The sequence below is a fragment of the Watersipora subatra genome, chromosome 1 (assembly GCF_963576615.1).
Source record: "Watersipora subatra chromosome 1, tzWatSuba1.1, whole genome shotgun sequence".
Lineage (NCBI taxonomy): Eukaryota > Metazoa > Bryozoa > Gymnolaemata > Cheilostomatida > Watersiporidae > Watersipora > Watersipora subatra.
This window is the reverse complement of record NC_088708.1, coordinates 63,349,783-63,374,081: the sequence shown is the minus strand read 5'-3', so window position 1 is coordinate 63,374,081 and position 24,299 is coordinate 63,349,783. Positions and strand designations below refer to the sequence as shown.

Genomic DNA, 24,299 nt, shown 5'->3' with positions numbered 1-24,299 from the left:
AATGAATCTTTTGAAACTTGATTTAACTTTCTGCATTCTGATATCTGAATACCCTTAGGGAGTATTTTTCAGCTGGTCATAGTCTTATGCTGCTAGAAATCTTGGCGCGAGTTTTTAATGTCTAGAAACACCATGACACTAAGGGGAGGTTTACACATACTTCTTCTGTCTTTCTACTAGATATTTTGAAATGGTGTGACAAAAACTGTTGAATTTGATGCGGTGAAAGATTTCCAACAGCGAAATATAGAGTATTACGTTTTAGTCATGGTCTGCCATACATTGAGCAGAAATAGACTTGCTACTGATTATGCAATACTACAGAAGCAGAATTTAGAGAACAAAGAAAACCATTTAATGGTGGTTTGGAATAACAAGATTATAAAGTTTGCAGTCTTAACATGGTGTGAACACTAAGAGCAGTGTCTAAGAAATAGTTTAATCTCATTTGACTGACACTCAAGAAATTACACAATAAATACATATTTAATAATTTCAATCTTTTCTGTCCATTCTGTTTCATTCTGATAATGGCGCAATTAAGATACGAAAACAATCAGGTACAGTGAGAAATGGAAATAAAGGGAAAAAGAGGGAGAGTGAGATCAAGAGATAGGGAAACTAATTGGTAGTAATAGGTGGCATTCCAAGTAACACAAGCCATGCAGATAATTCGTAAAAGATAAAATTTGGTGCCTATTTTCTAAGTCTGTCTATAAAATGGCCTTTATTGCATCACATCGAAGATATTCAATTTGCATCTGACAGAATTTGGTGTCATGCAAGTTTTAGTGTGTTCCATGACTATTACTGCACTGATATCTTTAATAATGGATACACCTTTGCCTATCTAAACAACTGCCACATTTCCTGAAATCACTGTGACATAGTACACACTTAAATTATCCAGTGTACAACAATTTAACTATGCCTCAAAGTATCAAAATATGCTATGCACCATCTTCCCAGTTTTATCCCAAAGCATATATCAAGCAAATAAGATGCACCACTGCTAAAGTTTTAACTGTATCAAATTTTAGATATGTTTCAAATTAATGTTTGTAGTGTAGAGTTTTATATATCACAAGGTTTACTAACATAAACAACATAAGAATTTGTTCCACAGTGAAACAGTAAAGATAAATAGCATAAAGCATGAAACTAAAATAATTGCTTTATCTGAAATTCAAAGTTACAAGGATTTAGAGGTTTAAATTAAGAAAAATATGTCAAGCTGTTTTTTATTAATTTCTCTGAATTCTTTATTAGAAAATTTGTATTCTCAGACTAGTACTAGTGCCAGTACTTCAGCTAAAAAAAGCGTTTTCCAGTCAGAAAGAAACTTTTGCGCAGTCTTATACATAACCCTTGATTGTTTAAGGTTGAGTATTAACTGAATTCATTGTTTTGCTCATCAGAAAGTTTACTGAACTAGAATATTTTAAAAGAACAGATGGCTAAAAAGATGTGATGTTTCTAAGAGACCAACAACACAAAATTTTAGCTTTTTTAAATTGAAAAAAGTACATTAAAGTTGGAAATATACATTAAAATGTATATACCTTAATTACTCAGGTGATTTTCAAAGAAAAGTCTAATTAACCGATAGTAGAATCTTACCTCCATTTTGAAGTATAACTAGCTGTACAAACTTTCAGATAAATCAAATGTCTTAGTAATGCTACTATGCTGCTTGGGAACATTAGCCAATTGCAGCACTCCTAGACCAATAGGAATGTAAATGGACCTGAAACACAATTTTGAATACTCAAACGGAATTTGCAACACAATGATTGCAAAGATGTGTAAAATCTGCCCTTTAATCTTTTTTATAATAACCATTGTGATCGATAAATGTTAAAAAGAATATTTCTATCATATCCAATATTGACTATCAGCGAACTATTGACTATCAGCTTGGTAGACCGACCCACAAACCAATGCACTAATCACTTGTAGAATTATTGTGCATATCATTTTTCTCAGTGTTTTATCAGCATATTTGATGATTTCCCCTTGCCTACTACACTGCCATGGTATTTTTTGCTAAAATATTATACAAGTTTCCGGTGATATATTTACCATCCAATTTATTTAAATTGTTATTAATTTTTGTGTCAATTGGTTTAGATAGTTCATGATTTTGAGATCAGTAGAAATCATGCGGTCAATACAATTTTGCACAAAAACCATAAGTTAGTTCTATGCACAATTTGGTTAGTAAGAAAATTTATGTCACCTTATAACAAACAGCTAGATTGTGAGAGTCAAGTAAAAGAGATAGAGCTTGGGTTAATTTCAAAACCTAACCAAGACCTTGACCAAAATACTATCAATTTCATATAATGAACATTCACTCTGGCGACTTTTTATGTAATTATTTGTACAATATAAAACATGAATATTTTTATTGTCAATGGATTAGCCCAATTTCTGTGAATGTAACAATTACCTTGAAACTTTAGCTTTTACATGTTGCTTTTTAATTAAGCAAATTGATATGTAAACATGTTTGTTTTTTTTGCCATATGTAACTTTGACCAGAATACTGTCTAATAATAAGTCTATGGGTACAATTTAGGCAAACCCATTTTAGATATTTTACTTATTGTAATATTACTGTTGTAAATGCTATATTTCAATGAGTACCATTTTATGTCTTTTAGAGCTGGGCATGGTTCTATGCTGTTTAAAACCTTAACTATTCTAAGTATAGTTAAGGTTAGAGTTTCCTATACTTAATATACCTCAAATATACTTACTAAATTTATAATATTTAAAAACACATTCATTGTCAAACTTGTTTTGCACATAGCACTTGTGTGTTTCTAAAAAGTTAGTTCAAAAATCTTTGTGTTGCTGGTGAAATTGCAGAGCTGTTTGAGATTTCACTGAGCGAAGTAAGTGTTGTTAATTTCTTCTCTTTCTCTGTCGTAAATTAGGCAGCAAGGGTCTTTCTCATGATTATGCAACACCATGAGATAACTAAGCCGTACAATAAATTTGGTGAACAAAGAAAATATTGTTCAATGCTGTTGCTAGCAGGCAATAATAAGATTCTGAGGTCTGCAGATTTTAACCAGTCTCAAACACAGAGAAGTAGTTTACTCTGATGAGATTTTTTACAAATAAAATGTAGAGACGAACAATGTTAGTAGTTTGAATTTGGTCTCCATTTCTACTTTGATTCTTCAAATGACTTAGAATAAATCAAAGCTGAGCAGGTGTAGTGAATGGGGTGCAATGGCAGTAGTCAATGTGTCAATGTCAGTCAGTGGTCATTGTGCTAAAAATGATAGTTAAAATAATTCATACACATGAAATAATATTTTTGCTATTACGAAGAGGGTGAATTTACATGATGTCATCTGTCATAATTGGTCACAGCGTAAAAGCTAGTAAATATAAAAACTAACTAACTAACTAAGCTTTGATGTTTGCAAAATGGATGAATGCTCGTTGACTAGGTTTGAGCTTTCATGAATTTGTTTATATTTTAAAAGTGACAGTTTTGGGTTCACCCACAGTTGAGAGGTTATTTTTTTCATTCAGATTTTAGGCATCTGATCACAACAGCTCTGATAAGGTATATGACTGTGTGTTATCTTACAATAATTGGCCAATTCCCCGAATCAATTGTTTCAAATATCACAAGCTTGTGATGAGATTTCTACCATCTGTTTGACATATTGCCCGAACTGGCTTTCACATAGTTTATGACTATGTGCTCTCTTTAAATGACTGATTAGTGTGCCTAAACAACTGTTTGAAATATCATTTGCACCTGTGGTGATATTTTGTCATTGAACTTGAAACATCTCATACCATTTCTATTAGGATTGTTGATGACGGCAAATTCATTCATAAAACTTAAATATATATATAATATATAATTAAAAAAAAATATATATATACAAAGTTGCAAGGTTTTTACATGAGCTTTTTATAAAGAAAGTTCTCAGGCCAAAGTCTTTGTTTTTGTCTATTTTTAACTTTGTCTGAAAAACTTCGCAAGTATTTTTTATAGATTGCATTATAACAAACTAATTTTAGATATCAATACAAATAGTGCAATAATTTACCTATGGTGCTATTGTTATTGTCATCGCTAATTTGAACTGAACAGTTTTTGAGAAAAATTCTATAGCCGGCCATTGACTACTTCTGTTGGAACGCTTACCTACAGTTTAGTGTTCAAAAAAACCATCTCATTTAACTTTTTGTTGCTCATAGTCACTTTTTTTCTTAATAATTACTTTGAGAAAGTCTCACAACATTGGTAAATAGTAAGTGCCGGCTGATATTTGTCTGAGCCAACGTGTTATCACTTCTCACTCTTTGCCTGACATACATTGAGCATGTAGTGTCTTGCTTACAATTATGTAATATCGAAGAACCCCAAGTTAAATTTAGAGAACAAAGAAACTCGTTCAATACTGCTCCTCATCTGCATTAACAAGATTATAACATTTGCTGCTTATACACCAAATCAAAGACAAATAAGATGTTTACTTCCATGAAGTTTGAGCTCAGTAGCATATACAATTTACAAAATTTGTTAATATGATGGTAGTTACTGAATCTCACAGACACTGCAAACAGTTTGTCAAGAACCTACCCAGGTGCCAGGTTTTAAACTTTATTTGCAACATCACCTAATTAGCCTCAAACAGGAAATATTATATTTGTTTTGCATATCGAAGAAGCAGGAGTTAAATATAGACAACAAAGAAAATTATTCAGTACTGCTGGTCACCTACAAAAACAAGATTATAACATTTGATGCTTTATACACCAAACCAAAGCCCAATGTTTACTCCAAATAAAGTTTGCGCTCGGTAGCATATACAATTTACAAATATTCAATGAATTTATTATTTTCTGCCTACTCCGCTCTCCAGTATTCTATTCTGCGCAAAGCTTTAGGGTTAGCTAAAATGCAAGCAGATTTACCAAGCGAGACATGTTGTAAACATTATGGTGGCTTCAAAATGCCCCATACACTGCAAATAATTTTCAAGAATCTACCCAGATACCAAGTTTTAAACTTTATTTGCAACATCACCTAGTTAGCCTCAAACAGGAAATATTACATTGGTTTTGGATTAATGATAGTCATGCTCACGTTCATTTCAGATTAATCCACTATGCCCATATTTTTAAGGAAATGCGTACATATTTGCCTATCTAAACAGCTTTCAAAATGCATCAAATCACTGCACAGTTGCCAAAGAGTTATCACATGTATCTTAAATAAAAAAAATTAAATAAACAAAAGCTAATGATCAAGACAAATCATATTTTTAAAATATTTCATCTAAATTGAGGTTGTTCCCATAAACTACTATTATCAGACGCTATACTGACATAGGGCAATATTGTCAAATATTTTATTTGAAAATATTATGAAAACAACACGGGTAATATGGAACACAAATTAATTCTTTAATCAAACTATCCAATTTACAAAGAGTTGAACAGTTTTAATTTAAAACAAATATTAACGGTCTTTCTTATGAAATTTTTTCAATTTCTCAAGAAAAATTTAGTATTTTGACCATTTATATATAATTCAACCATGAACAACTTAACCCAGAAGAATATTATGATAGACAGCAGAATTATATCACCCCTAACCATGGCAGGTTTGAAGACATGTATTTACTGATTTGCTCTAGTTTTTAATTTAAATTGCAATTGGAAAAATCTTGTAAACCCAAATTGCCTGATTCTCAAAGTTGATTGTTTGACTATCACCCTCACAAAGTTTTTTTTTTCTTTCGCATCACATTAGATAGTTCGGTTGATGAACCGGCTTGCACAGTAAGAACTCTAATAGTGAGTGAGTATTTATTGCAAAGTTATTTTCTAGTGCTGTTGTTTTTCTAATAATTATTTTTAATATTCGTCGTTTTGGTATACCTTCAGTGTTGTTAGAGAATCTCCTGAACCAAGTAGATATTATTACTTTCTACTTATTTTCTGCTAAATGTTCAGCAGCAAGGGTATAGGTAATCATGATGCAAAATCAAACAGCCACAAGGTCAATTAATAGAACAAAGGAAATTATGCAATACGGTTACTTGCAGGCAATAATAAGATTATATGGTTTGCGACTTTTACACAGTCTCTCATACAGAGAAGAATTTTGTGCACTCCATAACATACAAAATTGAAAGATATTTAGTGATTTTAATTACAATGCTAATTTTATATGAAGCAGGAGAGGCTGATAATTGTTTATAAAATTCACAATAATAAAAAGTCTGAAAGAATGATCCCGATTTGCAAAAATATTTCTAATAATTTAGACACAAAATTAAACAAAAACTTCTGTTGAGCACCAATAATGACCAACTGATAGATGAATTTTTGAAAATTCGCCAAAGCACACTTGCAAAATTTCCAGCAGATCCTTGTTAACTGTTTTTTATTACTGCTGACAAAGTTATTACTTTTGCTCTTTTAATTAATGAAGGTCGCAAGCCAAAATTTCTGTTTTGTCAATTTTTAATTTTGTTTAAAAAACTACACAAGCATTTTTTGGAAACTGCCTCGTAACAAAACAATTTTAGATATCAATAGCAGTAGTGCAATAACCTACTTATTGTTCTATTGTTATTGCTAATTTGAACTTAAAAATTTTTTGGAGAATTACTCTATAGCTGGCCGTTGACTACTTTTGTTGGAAAGTGACCTATAGTTTTAATGATTGGAAAACTCATCTCACTTTACTTTGCGTAACTCATAGCCACTCATTTTTATTAATAATTCCTTTGAAAAAGTCTTGCAGCATTGGTAAACTTTCGGCGCTGTTTGCGATATTTCTAAGCCAACCTGTTTATAATTGTTGCAGCTTTGCCTGTCATACATTGAGCATGTCGTGTTCTGCTGATTATGTAATATTGAAGAAGCATCAAGTAAACTTAAAGAACAAAAAAAATTATTCAATACTGCATTCGGTAAAATTCAGTACTGGTCATGTGCAATAACAAGATTATAAAATTTTCAGCTGGTACACCAAATCAAAGACAACTAAGTTGCTTACTCTCTTAAAATGTGCGCTCAATAGCGTATAAAATTTATAAATATTCCATAAAGTTATTATTTTTTGTCCACTCCGTTCTATAGGATTCTTTCCTGCGCAGGGCTTTGTAGTCAGCTAAAAACCAAACAGATTCAGTGAGTGAGGCATGCTCTTAATAAAATCGTAGCTTGTAAATATCAAAGACACTGCAAATAATTTGTCAAAAATCTCCCGTGGCACAAGATTTTAAACTTTATTTGCAACATCCCCCGGTTAGCCTCAAACAGCAAATATTAAAATTGTTTTGCATTAACGATAGTTATGCTCACATTCATTTTCGATCACATGGTTTCCACTATGCCCATCTTGATAATGAAATACGTACATATCTGGATATCTAAACAGCTTTCACAATGCATCAAATTACTGCACAGTTGCCATAGGGTTGTGCCATGCATCTTGAATCGAAAATTCAAACTAATGAATGCAATATCAGTCACAGTTGTAGTAGTATTTTTGCAATCAAATTGGTGAAATCTTGGCACACATCCGCTTTAAGATGGTTGACAAATAAGTGTGCGCTTACAACAGTTGATCAATTTTTAAGCTCATCATTCAAATATAACACACACTTGCTTTGATATTTGTGCCATCAAACTAGAGAGAGTTTACGACAGCCCAAATGCTTTAAAATTATTAGTGACTGTGAGTGAACTTAAAACAATTTGTAATGTGGTATGCACATGTGATAATAGTTCTGTCATCAAATTGAGCGCTTATAAGAATTAGTCAATGTCTTCAAAAAAGTGTTTAAAATATCATACACACCTGTGATAATATTTCTACCACCAAAGGGTGGACATATTTTTGCAATGGTGTTGACATTGTTTATGACCGTCTGTGCTCTTTTGTTATAATTGGTCAATGTGCTCAGAAAACTTCTTAAAAAGCATATTCATTGGGGGTTCATATTTTGACATTAAATTTGGAACATCTTGCAGCGATGGTGTTATGAATGACCTTGACTGTTATTTCAAATAAAATAATCAGTCAATGTCCCCAAATCAATGGTTAAAATATTATACACACCTGTGAGAATAATTTTACCATCAAATTGGGGACATATTGTTGCAATGGTGTTGACATATTCTATGACTGACTGTGTTCTTTTGTTATAATTGGTCAATTTGCTCAGAAAACTTCTTAAGAAGCATATTCTTGGGGGGTTCATATTATAGCATTAAATTTGGAACATCTTGCAGCGATGGTGTTATGAATGACCTTGACTGTTATTTCGAATAAAATAATCAGTCAATGTCCCCAAATCAATGGTTAAAATATTATACACACCTGTGAGAATAATTTAACCATCAAATTGGGGACATATTGTTGCAATGGTGTTGACATATTCTATGACTGACTGTGTTCTTTTGTTATAATTGGTCAATTTGCTCAGAAAACTTCTTAAGAAGCATATTCATTGGGGGGTTCATATTATAGCATTAAATTTGGAACATCTTGCAGCGATGGTGTTATGAATGACCTTGACTGTTATTTCAAATAAAATAATCAGTCAATGTCCCAAAATCAATGGTTAAAATATTATACACACCTGTGAGAATTATTTTACCATCAAATTGGGGACATATTGTTGCAATGGTGTTGACATTGTCTATGACTGACTGTGTTATTTTGTTATAATTGGTCAATGTGCTCAAAAAACTTCTTAAAAAGCATATTCATTGGTGGTTAATATTTTGACATTAAATTTGGAACATCTTGCAGCGATGGTGTTATGAATGACCTTGACTGTTATTTCAAATAAAATAATCAGTCAATGTCCCCAAATCAATGGTTAAAATATTATACACACCTGTGAGAATAATTTTACCATCAAACTGGGGACATATTGTTGCAATGGTGTTGACATTGTCTATGACTGACTGTGTTATTTTGTTATAATTGGTCAATGTGCTCAGAAAACTTCTTAAAAAGCATATTCATTGGGGGGTTCATATTTTGACATTAAATTTGGAACATCTTGCAGCGATGGTGTTATGAATGACCTTGACTGTTATTTCAAATAAAATAATCAGGCAATGTCCCCAAATCAATGGTTAAAATATTATACACACCTGTGAGAATAATTTTACCATCAAATTGGGGACATATTGTTGCAATGGTGTTGACATTGTCTATGACTGACTGTGTTATTTTGTTATAATTGGTCAATGTGCTCAGAAAACTTCTTAAAAAGCATATTCATTGGGGGTTCATATTTTGACATTAAATTTGGAACATGTTGCAGCGATGGTGTTATGAATGACCTTGACTGTTATTTCAAATAAAATAATCAGGCAATGTCTCCAAATCAATGGTTAAAATATTATACACACCTGTGAGAATAATTTTACCATCAAATTGGGGACATATTGTTGCAATGGTGTTGACATTGTCTATGACTGACTGTGTTATTTTGTTATAATTGGTCAATGTGCTCAGAAAACTTCTTAAAAAGCATATTCATTGGGGGTTCATATTTTGACATTAAATTTGGAACATCTTGCAGCGATGGTGTTATGAATGACCTTGACTGTTATTTCAAATAAAATAATCAGTCAATGTCCCCAAATCAATGGTTAAAATATTATACACACCTGTGAGAATAATTTAACCATCAAATTGGGGACATATTGTTGCAATGGTGTTGACATATTCTATGACTGACTGTGTTCTTTTGTTATAATTGGTCAATTTGCTCAGAAAACTTCTTAAGAAGCATATTCATTGGGGGGTTCATATTATAGCATTAAATTTGGAACATCTTGCAGCGATGGTGTTATGAATGACCTTGACTGTTATTTCAAATAAAATAATCAGTCAATGTCCCAAAATCAATGGTTAAAATATTATACACACCTGTGAGAATTATTTTACCATCAAATTGGGGACATATTGTTGCAATGGTGTTGACATTGTCTATGACTGACTGTGTTATTTTGTTATAATTGGTCAATGTGCTCAGAAAACTTCTTAAAAAGCATATTCATTGGTGGTTAATATTTTGACATTAAATTTGGAACATCTTGCAGCGATGGTGTTATGAATGACCTTGACTGTTATTTCAAATAAAATAATCAGTCAATGTCCCCAAATCAATGGTTAAAATATTATACACACCTGTGAGAATAATTTTACCATCAAACTGGGGACATATTGTTGCAATGGTGTTGACATTGTCTATGACTGACTGTGTTATTTTGTTATAATTGGTCAATGTGCTCAGAAAACTTCTTAAAAAGCATATTCATTGGGGGGTTCATATTTTGACATTAAATTTGGAACATCTTGCAGCGATGGTGTTATGAATGACCTTGACTGTTATTTCAAATAAAATAATCAGGCAATGTCCCCAAATCAATGGTTAAAATATTATACACACCTGTGAGAATAATTTTACCATCAAATTGGGGACATATTGTTGCAATGGTGTTGACATTGTCTATGACTGACTGTGTTATTTTGTTATAATTGGTCAATGTGCTCAGAAAACTTCTTAAAAAGCATATTCATTGGGGGTTCATATTTTGACATTAAATTTGGAACATGTTGCAGCGATGGTGTTATGAATGACCTTGACTGTTATTTCAAATAAAATAATCAGTCAATGTCCCAAAATCAATGGTTAAAATATTATACACACCTGTGAGAATTATTTTACCATCAAATTGGGGACATATTGTTGCAATGGTGTTGACATATTCTATGACTGACTGTGTTCTTTTGTTATAATTGGTCAATTTGCTCAGAAAACTTCTTAAGAAGCATATTCATTGGGGGGTTCATATTATAGCATTAAATTTGGAACATCTTGCAGCGATGGTGTTATGAATGACCTTGACTGTTATTTCAAATAAAATAATCAGTCAATGTCCCAAAATCAATGGTTAAAATATTATACACACCTGTGAGAATTATTTTACCATCAAATTGGGGACATATTGTTGCAATGGTGTTGACATTGTCTATGACTGACTGTGTTATTTTGTTATAATTGGTCAATGTGCTCAGAAAACTTCTTAAAAAGCATATTCATTGGTGGTTAATATTTTGACATTAAATTTGGAACATCTTGCAGCGATGGTGTTATGAATGACCTTGACTGTTATTTCAAATAAAATAATCAGTCAATGTCCCCAAATCAATGGTTAAAATATTATACACACCTGTGAGAATAATTTTACCATCAAACTGGGGACATATTGTTGCAATGGTGTTGACATTGTCTATGACTGACTGTGTTATTTTGTTATAATTGGTCAATGTGCTCAGAAAACTTCTTAAAAAGCATATTCATTGGGGGGTTCATATTTTGACATTAAATTTGGAACATCTTGCAGCGATGGTGTTATGAATGACCTTGACTGTTATTTCAAATAAAATAATCAGGCAATGTCCCCAAATCAATGGTTAAAATATTATACACACCTGTGAGAATAATTTTACCATCAAATTGGGGACATATTGTTGCAATGGTGTTGACATTGTCTATGACTGACTGTGTTATTTTGTTATAATTGGTCAATGTGCTCAGAAAACTTCTTAAAAAGCATATTCATTGGGGGTTCATATTTTGACATTAAATTTGGAACATGTTGCAGCGATGGTGTTATGAATGACCTTGACTGTTATTTCAAATAAAATAATCAGGCAATGTCCCCAAATCAATGGTTAAAATATTATACACACCTGTGAGAATAATTTTACCATCAAATTGGGGACATATTGTTGCAATGGTGTTGACATTGTCTATGACTGACTGTGTTATTTTGTTATAATTGGTCAATGTGCTCAGAAAACTTCTTAAAAAGCATATTCATTGGGGGTTCATATTTTGACATTAAATTTGGAACATCTTGCAGCGATGGTGTTATGAATGACCTTGACTGTTATTTCAAATAAAATAATCAGTCAATGTCCCCAAATCAATGGTTAAAATATTATACACACCTGTGAGAATAATTTTACCATCAAATTGGGGACATATTGTTGCAATGGTGTTGACATATTCTATGGCTGACTGTGTTCTTTTGTTATAATTGGTCAATTTGCTCAGAAAACTTCTTAAGAAGCATATTCATTGGGGGGTTCATATTTTAGCATTAAATTTGGAACATCTTGCAGCGATGGTGTTATGAATGACCTTGACTGTTATTTCAAATAAAATAATCAGGCAATGTCCCCAAATCAATGGTTTAAATATTATACACACCTGTGAGAATAATTTTACCATCAAATTGGGGACATATTGTTGCAATGGTGTTGACATTGTCTATGACTGACTGTGTTATTTTGTTATAATTGGTCAATGTGCTCAGAAAACTTCTTAAAAAGCATATTCATTGGGGGTTCATATTTTGACATTAAATTTGGAACATCTTGCAGCGATGGTGTTATGAATGACCTTGACTGTTATTTCAAATAAAATAATCAGTCAATGTCCCCAAATCAATGGTTAAAATATTATACACACCTGTGAGAATAATTTAACCATCAAATTGGGGACATATTGTTGCAATGGTGTTGACATATTCAATGACTGACTGTGTTATTTTGTTATAATTGGTCAATGTGCTCAGAAAACTTCTTAAAAAGCATATTCATTGGGGGTTCATATTTTGACATTAAATTTGGAACATCTTGCAGCGATGGTGTTATGAATGACCTTGACTGTTATTTCAAATAAAATAATCAGTCAATGTCCCCAAATCAATGGTTAAAATATTATACACACCTGTGAGAATAATTTAACCATCAAATTGGGGACATATTGTTGCAATGGTGTTGACATATTCTATGACTGACTGTGTTATTTTGTTATAATTGGTCAATGTGCTCAGGAAACTTCTTAAGAAGCATATTCATTGGGGGTTCATATTTTGACATTAAATTTGGAACATCATGTAGCGATGGTGTTATGAATGACCTCGACTGTTATTTCAAATAAAATAATCAGTCAATGTCCCCAAATCAATGGTTAAAATATTATACACACCTGTGAGAATAATTTAACCATCAAATTGGGGACATATTGTTGCAATGGTGTTGACATATTCTATGACTGACTGTTCTTTTGTTATAATTGGTCAATGTGCTCAGAAAACTTCTTAAAAAGCATATTCATTGGGGGTTCATATTTTGACATTAAATTTGGAACATCTTGCAGCGATGGTGTTATGAATGACCTTGACTGTTATTTCAAATAAAATAATCAGTCAATGTCCCCAAATCAATGGTTAAAATATTATACACACCTGTGAGAATAATTTAACCATCAAATTGGGGACATATTGTTGCAATGGTGTTGACATATTCTATGACTGACTGTGTTATTTTGTTATAATTGGTCAATGTGCTCAGGAAACTTCTTAAGAAGCATATTCATTGGGGGTTGATATTTTGGCATTAAATTTGGAACATCCTGCATTGATGGTGTTATGAATGATCATGACTGTTATTTCAAATAAAATAATCAGTCAATGTTCCCAAATCAATGGTTAAAATATTATACGCACCTGTGAGAATAATTTAACCATCAAATTGGGGACATATTGTTGCAATAGTGTTGACATTGTCTATGGCTGACTGTGTTATTTTGTTATAATTGGTCAATGTGCTCAGAAAACTTCTTAAAAAGCATATTCATTGGGGGGGTTCATATTTTGACATTAAATTTGGAACATCTTGCAGCGATGGTGTTATGAATGACCTTGACTGTTATTTCAAATAAAATAATCAGTCAATGTCCCCAAATCAATGGTTAAAATATTATACACACCTGTGAGAATAATTTAACCATCAAATTGGGGACATATTGTTGCAATGGTGTTGACATATTCTATGACTGACTGTGTTCTTTTGTTATAATTGGTCAATTTGCTCAGAAAACTTCTTAAGAAGCATATTCATTGGGGGGTTCATATTATAGCATTAAATTTGGAACATCTTGCAGCGATGGTGTTATGAATGACCTTGACTGTTATTTCAAATAAAATAATCAGTCAATGTCCCCAAATCAATGGTTAAAATATTATACACACCTGTGAGAATAATTTAACCATCAAATTGGGGACATATTGTTGCAATGGTGTTGACATATTCTATGACTGACTGTGTTATTTTGTTATAATTGGTCAATGTGCTCAGGAAACTTCTTAAGAAGCATATTCATTGGGGGTTGATATTTTGGCATTAAATTTGGAACATCTTGCATTGATGGTGTTATGAATGACCTTGACTGTTATTTCAAATAAAATAATCAGTCAATGTCCCCAAATCAATGGTTAAAATATTATACACACCTGTGAGAATAATTTAACCATCAAATTGGGGACATATTGTTGCAATGGTGTTGACATATTCTATGACTGACTGTGTTATTTTGTTATAATTGGTCAATGTGCTAAGAAAACTTCTTAAAAAGCATATTCATTGGGCGGTTCATATTTTGACATTAAATTTGGAACATCTTGCAGCAATGGTGTTATGAATGACCTTGACTGTTATTTCAAATAAAATAATCAGTCAATGTCCCCAAATCATTGGTTAAAATATTATACACACCTGTGAGAAGAATTTAACCATCAAATTGGGGACATATTGTTGCAATGGTGTTGACATATTCTATGACTGACTGTGTTCTTTTGTTATAATTGGTCAATTTGCTCAGAAAACTTCTTAAGAAGCATATTCATTGGTGGTTAATATTTTGACATTAAATTTGGAACATCTTGCAGCGATGGTGTTATGAATGACCTTGACTGTTATTTCAAATAAAATAATCAGTCAATGTCCCCAAATCAATGGTTAAAATATTATACACACCTGTGAGAATAATTTTACCATCAAATTGGGGACATATTGTTGCAATGGTGTTGACATATTCTATGACTGACTGTGTTATTTTGTTATAATTGGTCAATTTGCTCAGAAAGCTTCTTAAGAAGCATATTCATTAGGGGCTTGATATTTTGGCATTAAATTTGGAACATCTTGCAGCGATGCTGTTATCAATGACCTTGACTGTTATTTTAAATAAAAACATCAGTCAATGTCCCCAAATTAATGGTTAAAATATTATACACACCTGTGAGAATAATTTTACCATCAAATTGGGGACATATTGTTGCAATGGTGTTGACATATTTTATGACTGACTGTGTTCTTTTTTTTATAATTGGTCAATGTGCTCTTTAAGAAAATGTAATAGAAGGCCAATTTTTTGGTACGCTTAGCACATTTTATTAAACATAATGATATTTTTATAAGGTAAATGTTTTTCAGGCTTACATCAGGCGTATTGGAGATACAAATGTTTCATTTCCAACGCTTGATTCTAATATGTCTGCGCCTATGCTTGGCTTTTCATGCATGACTCACAAACAAAGGAATTGCGCAAAGATTTAAATCAAATGCTGTAATCATTGTGTGCAACCAAAATGAAAGGTACAATTAAAATTAACTATATTCAAATTTATTTTGCTGCCTGATTTTAAAAAATCTACTCACAATTGCTGGCCTGGTTCATTTTACTTTTGTTTGCAAAAGTTAACTCATGATTACGCATTGTAAATCTTCTGATGGCTGCCCTCGGTAGTGATGAAAATGAGATATTGAAAAATACCTAATCGATTATAGTAATTATATTTGTTGCCTATTCAGGGTTTAAGAGTTCTAAGAAAACTATGTTAAAATGTTTACCTTGAAGATAATCGCGTTAAGTGTTTAAAAGTTGTAAATCTAGATAAGACATCAGTCTACAACCTTGGCCTGGCTGTTTGCAATTCAAAACCTTAACTTTAACAGATTGCCTTAAATTCTGTGAAGCATTTGGTTACACTGAAATTATTACCAAACACAAAAGTCTAATGTCAATTTAACCTTTACGCGTCATACATGTGTGGATTTAGTACTCTACAGAAATTTAATAAAAACTATTAAACTTCTAAGTTGATATTTTAGGAAAAATGAAGTCATGGATAACTTTTATAAGCAAATTTATGAAAGTGTGAGAAAAGTATCACATACCGACAACTCCAAAATAGTTGAAAAAAACGAAAATTAGCCAGAGTTATCTTCTCCATGCAAAAGTCCCCGTTTATTAGATAAAAAATTCATACATGTGTGTGAGGTGAAGTCCCCAAAGTTAGTGTTAAATTCTCACGGGCTATAACTGAAAAACGAATAAAGTGACAGCTCCCGAAATCAGTGAATTCGTAAACCCAACAAAAAATATTGCAACATGTTATTTTTTAAAGCTCTTAATGATAGATGAAAATTGTCCTCAAAGTGATGGTAAAAATATCGCGTCCCCAATTGCATGCGTTTACAAGACTGTGTGTGTGTGTGAGCATGCGTGCATGTGTGTTTGTACATGTGTGAGTATGTGTATATAAGCATGTATGTATCTTAGGTGCATTAGTGTGTATACTTGTGAGCGTGTGTTTGTGTGTGTGTGCGCGTGTTCATTGTTTTCTGCATGTGCGAGGGTGAGCATGTAGAAATTCAAGCATTTTTACTTACTTCAGATGAATTGGCGATCTTGCATTTGACATTGTGTTTGGTTTGTGATTTAATACAGGAGCCGAGTGAGACCAACTGTGAACGTATATCATCATACAATACCAGATACCCAGCATCAAGATCTAATGTTGCAACCAGATCAGTTACAAACCGAGTTATTTATGCAGATGGTGACAAAGTAGTAGAGTTTCATGTAACGGCTATAAATAATAATGATTTGGAGTCAGCAGCTGCCGTCATTTCAATTACCACTTCAATCATACGTAAGTTTAACATTGTGAGGTTGGCAACTACATGTTCTCTATGATATGCTTTTAACAAGTTAGTGAACTGTGAAATAAAGTTGAAATTAGCCTACTATGTTGCATTTGCAAATTTGATTAGAAACTAAATATTGGGTAAGAATATCACATTTAAACAGTGATTCCATTTCATTGCAGCTCCACAACTTTATCCACGATCCTTCTCTCTCAGCGCTAATAACTCATTATGCGTAATCTTCTCATGGCAACCACCCGAATGGCCTAATGGACCAATTACAGGCTATCAGGTACTTTATATCTATTTTAAATTTCTGGTTTTCTCTTTTACGTTTTATGTGCTAGGCAACTAAATGTGATATCATCTTTGGGAGAAAGCACTTTAAATAAAATCTACCTGTGTTACACAGTCTCTAACAACTCTACCAGATGTCGAAGTCCAAATTTTCTTTATTCCGGCTTTTTGTTTTTTATTGGTGTTGCTTTTTTTCTGGATGCATTCTTTACGACCTGACTTACTAAATCTGAGTGGCTTATGTCTGGTCAACAATCCTTTGAACGTCAGGTTAAAAGGTTAGGATAAAATATTGCTTTCAAAAAGATTTAATTTGAACATAATCAGCATAATAAACCTATACATGTACAGACTTGGTAAATACTTGCTAAAACTGACAGCATTGAGGCCTTTCAGAATAACTATAAACAAAAACTTATTTTCTATCCTTTATTTGCCTACCTGATGATTTCTTACAGAACACTAAATTTTCCGAGTACTAGCAAATCTAAAAAAATATATACGCCAACTTATTTATTTGTAAAATAATTTATCTGCTCAAAACAACAAGAAAAATAAAAGACGATAAAGTTAATTAGGATTCCAATAATGAATATGTACAAGATTCTATTGAAACCTACTGTAACTTTAATGCCAATAGAGCTGATTAGGTTTCGCTAAGTTTTTTAAATAAAATACTAAATACCCATTTATTTACCCTTTTATAAGGATATCAAGTTTAATTTGTGCAACTTCGTAGGTTAGTACCTTATTGTCCTATATTCTGACAAAAATACTTAATCTGCTAGCAATCAAGAGCAAACAATCTTAATTCTTCTGAACATTATTTAAAAATAATGGCATGAAATTTACCCATTCATTCTCAGTTCTTACAGCCATTTTATTTGCTGAAGTACGGTAGAGCAGTAACACCACAAGTAGTCATATCAGTGTACTACACTGTGTTTGGCTGTTTGCTTACAATGATTTGGCTGGCTGTGTATAACCAAATCATTTTTTACTCGTTAAAAATTTTATAGAGAGAAGTCTCGAGAACTGTTTAAATTTGTTTGTTTCATCAATACTATATATTGACAGTACAAGTGTAATGATGAGGGTTTATGGACAAATATAGAACACTCTGCAAATAAGAGAAAGTATCAACTCTGTCAATTCTCTCCATATCAAGTAGTAGAATGTGAACTAAGAGCAGTGAACAGTGCTGGAAATAGTAACTCAGCTACTGCTCCTTCAGTTACTACTGACTGTGATGGTGAGTCACCGGTTTAGAAGAAACCAGCTTTGTTAAGTCATAATAAATTGTAACTGATATGGACAGCTTTTTCTTTGTTAATTAGATGTTATCTTATAGTCTATGAAATGTAAAAATATTTATTATGCTTGCCCTAATTTGAAGCTATTTTCGAAGCTGCTCAAAATTTGATTTCTAAAAATATATCAGATCATTTTTAATATAACATACCTATATACAGTACATAACAATGCTGTGTAATATTAAAATCATGTCGCAATAAGTTATGTAGATATTACGTACAGTAGAAAATAAATTGATTAATTAATGAGCTAGACAATAACTTATTTTTTAAAATATTGCCTTTTGTTCAACAAGTGTAAACAAAACCGAACAACCGAACAAACATCTTTACTATGAACAACACCAGATCTCGATCAGCAAGAAAATGGTGCTCTAGATAAATTTTAAAATTTATGCATTTTTCATATCTATATATATATTTCTCAAAGTTTGTGTGTGTATTCGTGTATCTGTCGTCGTTGTGCGTGTCCAGCTATAGCTATTAGTATGCACACAGTAATCATTTTAGCATTGCAACCATGAGTTACGATGCCCCGTTAAAGAAGTATTTTTTTAAGGTTCAATTACTATATCTAAGGTCAAAGCCAATTCTTCTCACGCAAGCAGTTATATTATCACCGTAAGCAGAACCTCGAAATCCTCTCCCTCATCGGTCAGACAAAGACAGTACAATATCTCATTTTGACAATTGTACCAGTATCGAGAGGTACCAGTATCGTTGTTATCAAAATTTTCATGGATAGATTCTGGTGAAACAGTAACGTTTTTCATACACACACACTTTTTTACACGCACGCACACACTTCTGTGCAAAAATTAAAGTTTTATATTTTGTTTTTTTCAGTTTATGTTAATTGTAACATTACAGAATCATTTTTTATTGAAATTGTAGCAAAACCGGCTTAATTTAGTTATTACTTGCAAATTATTTTACATTTACATCTAAACCATTTGATAGCAGTTTAAGTTTTTTAAATAGATTTTACCTGCAGAAAACATTTTCCTCCTGACATGAAGTCTGAAAGTGACAGTTTTTTGACAAAGTTTGAAAACCTTTACAGTTGACAATGACAAAACACTTTTTTTGTGATTAGTAGTTTGAAAGTTAGAATGGCAAATGTTATATGTTAAATACAACTAAATGTTGTGTACAAAGACTTTTCTATTACACTGGCAACACCAAATAGCACAGCAGCTGCTAGTCCTTACATATTTCTCAAAGTGTGTGTATGTTCAGCTATAACTATTAAGATTTCTTACTCTATTTGACCTGAACAAAACATTTTCTTCACGATATAAAGTTTGAAAGTTACAGTTGCTTCACAAAGTTTGAAAACCTTTAACATCGTTTGGTTTTTTGTCCTAATTTATTCAACCCAAATAAAACACTTTTTTATTATATGCAGTTTGAAGGTTAAAATGGTAATTGTTGTTATATGTTAAATATAAATCCAGTTTCAGTTTAAAGACTTTTATTACTAGGGCTAAGTGGGGCATTCCACTAGTATTAATATATAGGTGTAATACATATCCAAGTAAGGTGCTTTAGATTTTTTTCTGAATTTGCCTCCTTATGTATGAATACATCAGCTTGTTTTACCCCAATACCTAGAAATATTCCTTGTTTCCTGGACAAAAGTCTGGTTGTTCAGATTGTGTCAAACTGATCTGAGCCAAGAGTGTGCCCTGGCGCATGGCCGGCTGGCTTCCCACCCCTACAAGACTTTATTAAATACCTATATAATTCCACAATTGAAGTGGTCACCATGAATAGCATATGTGATGAGTAAATTGTATAGTCTTGGTGATGAAACTTTGACATTTCTGATTTGTGCTAGTAAACCGACAAAATTATCATACTGCAGAAAGCATATTTTCATATTTTTCGAGTTGTGAATTTTTTTAAAAGAATTATTTTTACTTTAGTTTTTTTGGCATTTACAATCCTAACTTGTTTGGTAGAACTGGTGACTCTTGTATGAATATATATGAATAATTAGTTCATAGAAAATATTTCGGAACTTAATGTCATCAAACCTACAACAGATACGGGCTGCAATCTAAATGAAATTTGATCCTGATGTTTGTTTTATCTGTCCAAAAATCGTGGGTGGAAAGAATCTTTAGTTAATATTTAATATTTGGCTATTGGCATGGAAGTTTATATAAAATCGTTGATTCAAATTGAACAAAATATAGGCCAGCATTAGAACATATATCTTCAATGATACTTTCATATCAAATATTCTCTAATACATGTTTATGCACTGATACTGTAGGATTTGGTCTAAATCATAAAAAAACTATGGAACGTTGAGTTGACCTGTACGTATCTCCCCTTCAGTTTTAATTGGGATAATAGAGCTAAAATATCTCTCCTCTGCTGCATGTTTATAAAAAAATGTTCATATAAGTTTTCTACGCATTAAACTGCTACATTGTTTTATCATCTATCATACTCATAGACTTACTTCAACTTGTATGTATACATGTAATCAAGTCCATTTAGAGCTTTGGGAATTTTTGATAAAAACTGTAAGTTATTCAAGAGCTACATTTTGCTGCACTCCTAAGCAGTAAAGAAACCTCTTGCAAACATTTATAGGCGCTTTTATGATTGCGATTAAATGCGTAATTAATCATTCTATCTCTGACACTTCTGATGCTCCTTTAATTCACAGCCTCTACAGCACCTCGTAACATACAGTTCAGTGACCGTGTAGAAGAATATAATGAAGGGAGAGTGAGACTCAAGTACACAGTAACTTGGAGGGTAAGCTTACTTATTAACAAATAAACAACGGTCTCCTTTTTAATACTGTGTTAAAACACCTTTGCAATACATAACTTTTCTTATAGAACATCATATTTGTATTTCAGAAACCTGAAACTATAAACTGTGCTGAAATAAACCACTACATAACCAGATATCCAAATTCATCTTCACAGACAGTACAGACATCAACATTAAGTAGAGTTGTACATGTTGATGGTGAAGAAGAGGTTACCTTTTATGTTTATGCAGTGAATGATGCTAATATTCACTCTCCTGTCAGTTCTCACACAATTACTAGTGGAACTTTGAGTAAGTAGTAATATTTCTGTCAAGATTAGAGGGTACCTAAATATGGAACAGGACAAGTTTTAGACATAGTCTTTCGTATGTTCATGAAATGTTTGATATGCTGTCTTTATAGCCCTAATGCGTGTCTAGTTTTGAGATCAATTCTTGATGTCTTATATTATTACACAAATGTTTAATTTATTTTGGCCATCCGGTACAATCTTGTATCATATTTTTATAGTGTTGACTGATGGATAACTGAAGAACTCATTTCAATTAATTAGTTTGTAGATAATTTTTAGAACCTAAATTTCAGCCATTTCATGAAATCAAGCAAAGTATGAATTTCTGATGCAATAATGCAAATGTACTCCATTTGATCCCAACTCTAGAACATAATTTCATAAAGATTAATTTGAAATATTATTTTTGGGGCTCAATCCGTCAGCGATGATAGCTGTCTTTTTCAAAACTATTGTTTGCAGGCCACATCTGTATTTAAAAAAAGGTTTGACAAATCTTTTGAGACAGAGATGGTTTCTGTGAAAGTTGAGTTACTTGTAAGACTTGCTCATAGATTTCATTCATAGCTGACTATTGTCTACCTGACAGATCAGAGTAAATTTTCATGTTATGACTCACTCATAAATGCTCAGACCATTATGGAAAATGATTGACTATATAGTGGTCCAGTCAGTTTGTTTATTTTAATCCAAACATCAATAACACAGGTTTATTTTGTAAATTCAGAGCCACAGAAAGAACCAACCAACGTTGTCCTTAGAGCAGACAATTCTTTCTGTGTATCAATAAATTGGGAGCCTCCTCAATGGCCGAATGGAATAATCACAGGCTATCAGGTGAGGCTATTTGGCGCTTTATTATCCTAGTGGTTATAGTTTCATGTGTTTCCCATAATTTTGAGCAGTATGGCAAAGTTGTTGAAAATGATATGTAATGTCCTTTTTGACCACAAATGATTTTCCTTCAATACTGATTATTAAACTCTGGGTGTACTTTAAGTACAAGCGTAACACTCAGATTGGTACGGAATGGAGTATCATAGGAGATGTTAGACGTATACAGATCTGTCAATACACACCCTATGAGAAGGTCCAGTGTCAGATTAAAGCTATGAACAGTGAAGGGAGTAGTGATGTAGCGACTACAGATGAGATAAGAACTCTATGCTCAGGTACAAATATACTCTTTGTTTGATGTGATGTATAGTTGCATATTTTTGCAGTGTAAGCACAACCAATGATTTTAAAAAGTCTGCGCCTTACATATAGTTATTTCTCTATAAATAATATACATCTATAATGTAAATACATGGCCATTAAAATCGTAAAAATTATCTATTTTTTTGGAATGGAAGGCCATCATTACTTTGTTCATTTTTAGCTAATCAGGCAAGTGAGTCATCAATGTTCACATTGGAAGAATAAAAAAAAATTTTTGTTGTTATATGTGAGTTGACATAACTACTAACGTACACAACATATTTCCTTTAAATTATATACATAAAGCATATTAATGACTGTTTTTTCATTGTTGTATGCCATGTTTCCGGTTTGAACTTGAAATAAATTTTCAAACAACAAAATTTATTTCAAGTGTTGTTTAAAAATTATATAAAACAATTATCTCTGCTAAAATAATTTTTAAAAAACATTGACCTATTAACTATACTAAACTGGGCAATGTAAAGCCATGGTGTCCTACATAAATAGCCACATTCTTTGTGACACAACATTACTTTGTTCACTTTTAGCTAATCAGGCAAGTGAGTCATCATTGTTCACATTGGAAAAATAAAAAAAGATTTTTGTTGCTATATGAGATTTGACATAACTACTAATGTACACAAATTGTTTGTTGGAAATTATATATATAAATCATACACACTATCCATTTTTTACCCTGCAAATTTGTATATATAAAGTTATATATTTCATATGTGAAGTGCGAGTAAAAATTTATTTTGATTCATTATAAAAATATTGCATAATTATCCATGTTGTCCTATGCTATGGGCTAACATGTCAGATAGCTAAGTGTACAAACTGATCTCAAATGCATAAGCACTGGTAAATGGTACACTGACCGCATTCTGTCATGAATATAAATGTTGGGTTTTGGGTATTATGCAAGCAGCATCAGGAAAAATCTAAGAAAACAAGTGACATATAGTACACTTTTCTATATGTTTTGTGAAGGGTGAGACATATGTATATGCTAAAGATGACCAGTTGGCTGACCTTTGATATGAGATTATTTTTATTAACAGTTACCTTTGTAGCCTCCTACTTCTCCAGACTAAACTGCTTTTGGATCACCATACTATCCGTCATCAGACTGATACACTGATTGCACATGTGTTGTTAACATTATATCATCAGCAATTACTGATGATTTCAAAGATGTCTGTTGGAAAGTCAAAAACACATTCTACAGTTCTGAGTCAGCATTTTAGAGTTTGCCCTCTAAGAAATTTGAACTGCATTCCAAGATAGGCATGTGCTTTGGCGTGAGAATATTACTACATGGTGATAGCAAATTCTATCATTTTGAGACTGTAAACCATTTTTTTTGTATTGGTGGCTTAATTTTGTACTACTTCTTGCAGACAGCCATCTATTATAATTGAGTCATGCTTGCCTCTTTGGATTTTATTTGCTTTTTGCAGTATTGCAAGCAAATGCTTTTAAATGCATGTAGTGTTTTAAAACCTTTGAAGCTAGTGGTTAAGTTTG

The 24,299-nt window shown here is 32.1% G+C and overlaps 1 protein-coding gene across 1 annotated transcript in view; it reads left to right on the top strand.

Moving 5' to 3' along the window:
• Nucleotides 1-530: 530 nt before the first annotated feature.
• Nucleotides 531-24,299, top strand: part of LOC137390201 (phosphatidylinositol phosphatase PTPRQ-like) — a 55,690-nt gene continuing 31,921 nt past the window's right edge. Inside the window, exons 1-8 of the mRNA XM_068076495.1 lie at nucleotides 531-560; nucleotides 16,668-16,872; nucleotides 17,050-17,159; nucleotides 18,242-18,416; nucleotides 21,161-21,252; nucleotides 21,360-21,564; nucleotides 22,294-22,403; nucleotides 22,567-22,738. Coding sequence (XP_067932596.1) covers nucleotides 531-560; nucleotides 16,668-16,872; nucleotides 17,050-17,159; nucleotides 18,242-18,416; nucleotides 21,161-21,252; nucleotides 21,360-21,564; nucleotides 22,294-22,403; nucleotides 22,567-22,738 — 1,099 coding nt within the window. The remainder of the gene's footprint in view (nucleotides 561-16,667; nucleotides 16,873-17,049; nucleotides 17,160-18,241; nucleotides 18,417-21,160; nucleotides 21,253-21,359; nucleotides 21,565-22,293; nucleotides 22,404-22,566; nucleotides 22,739-24,299) is intronic.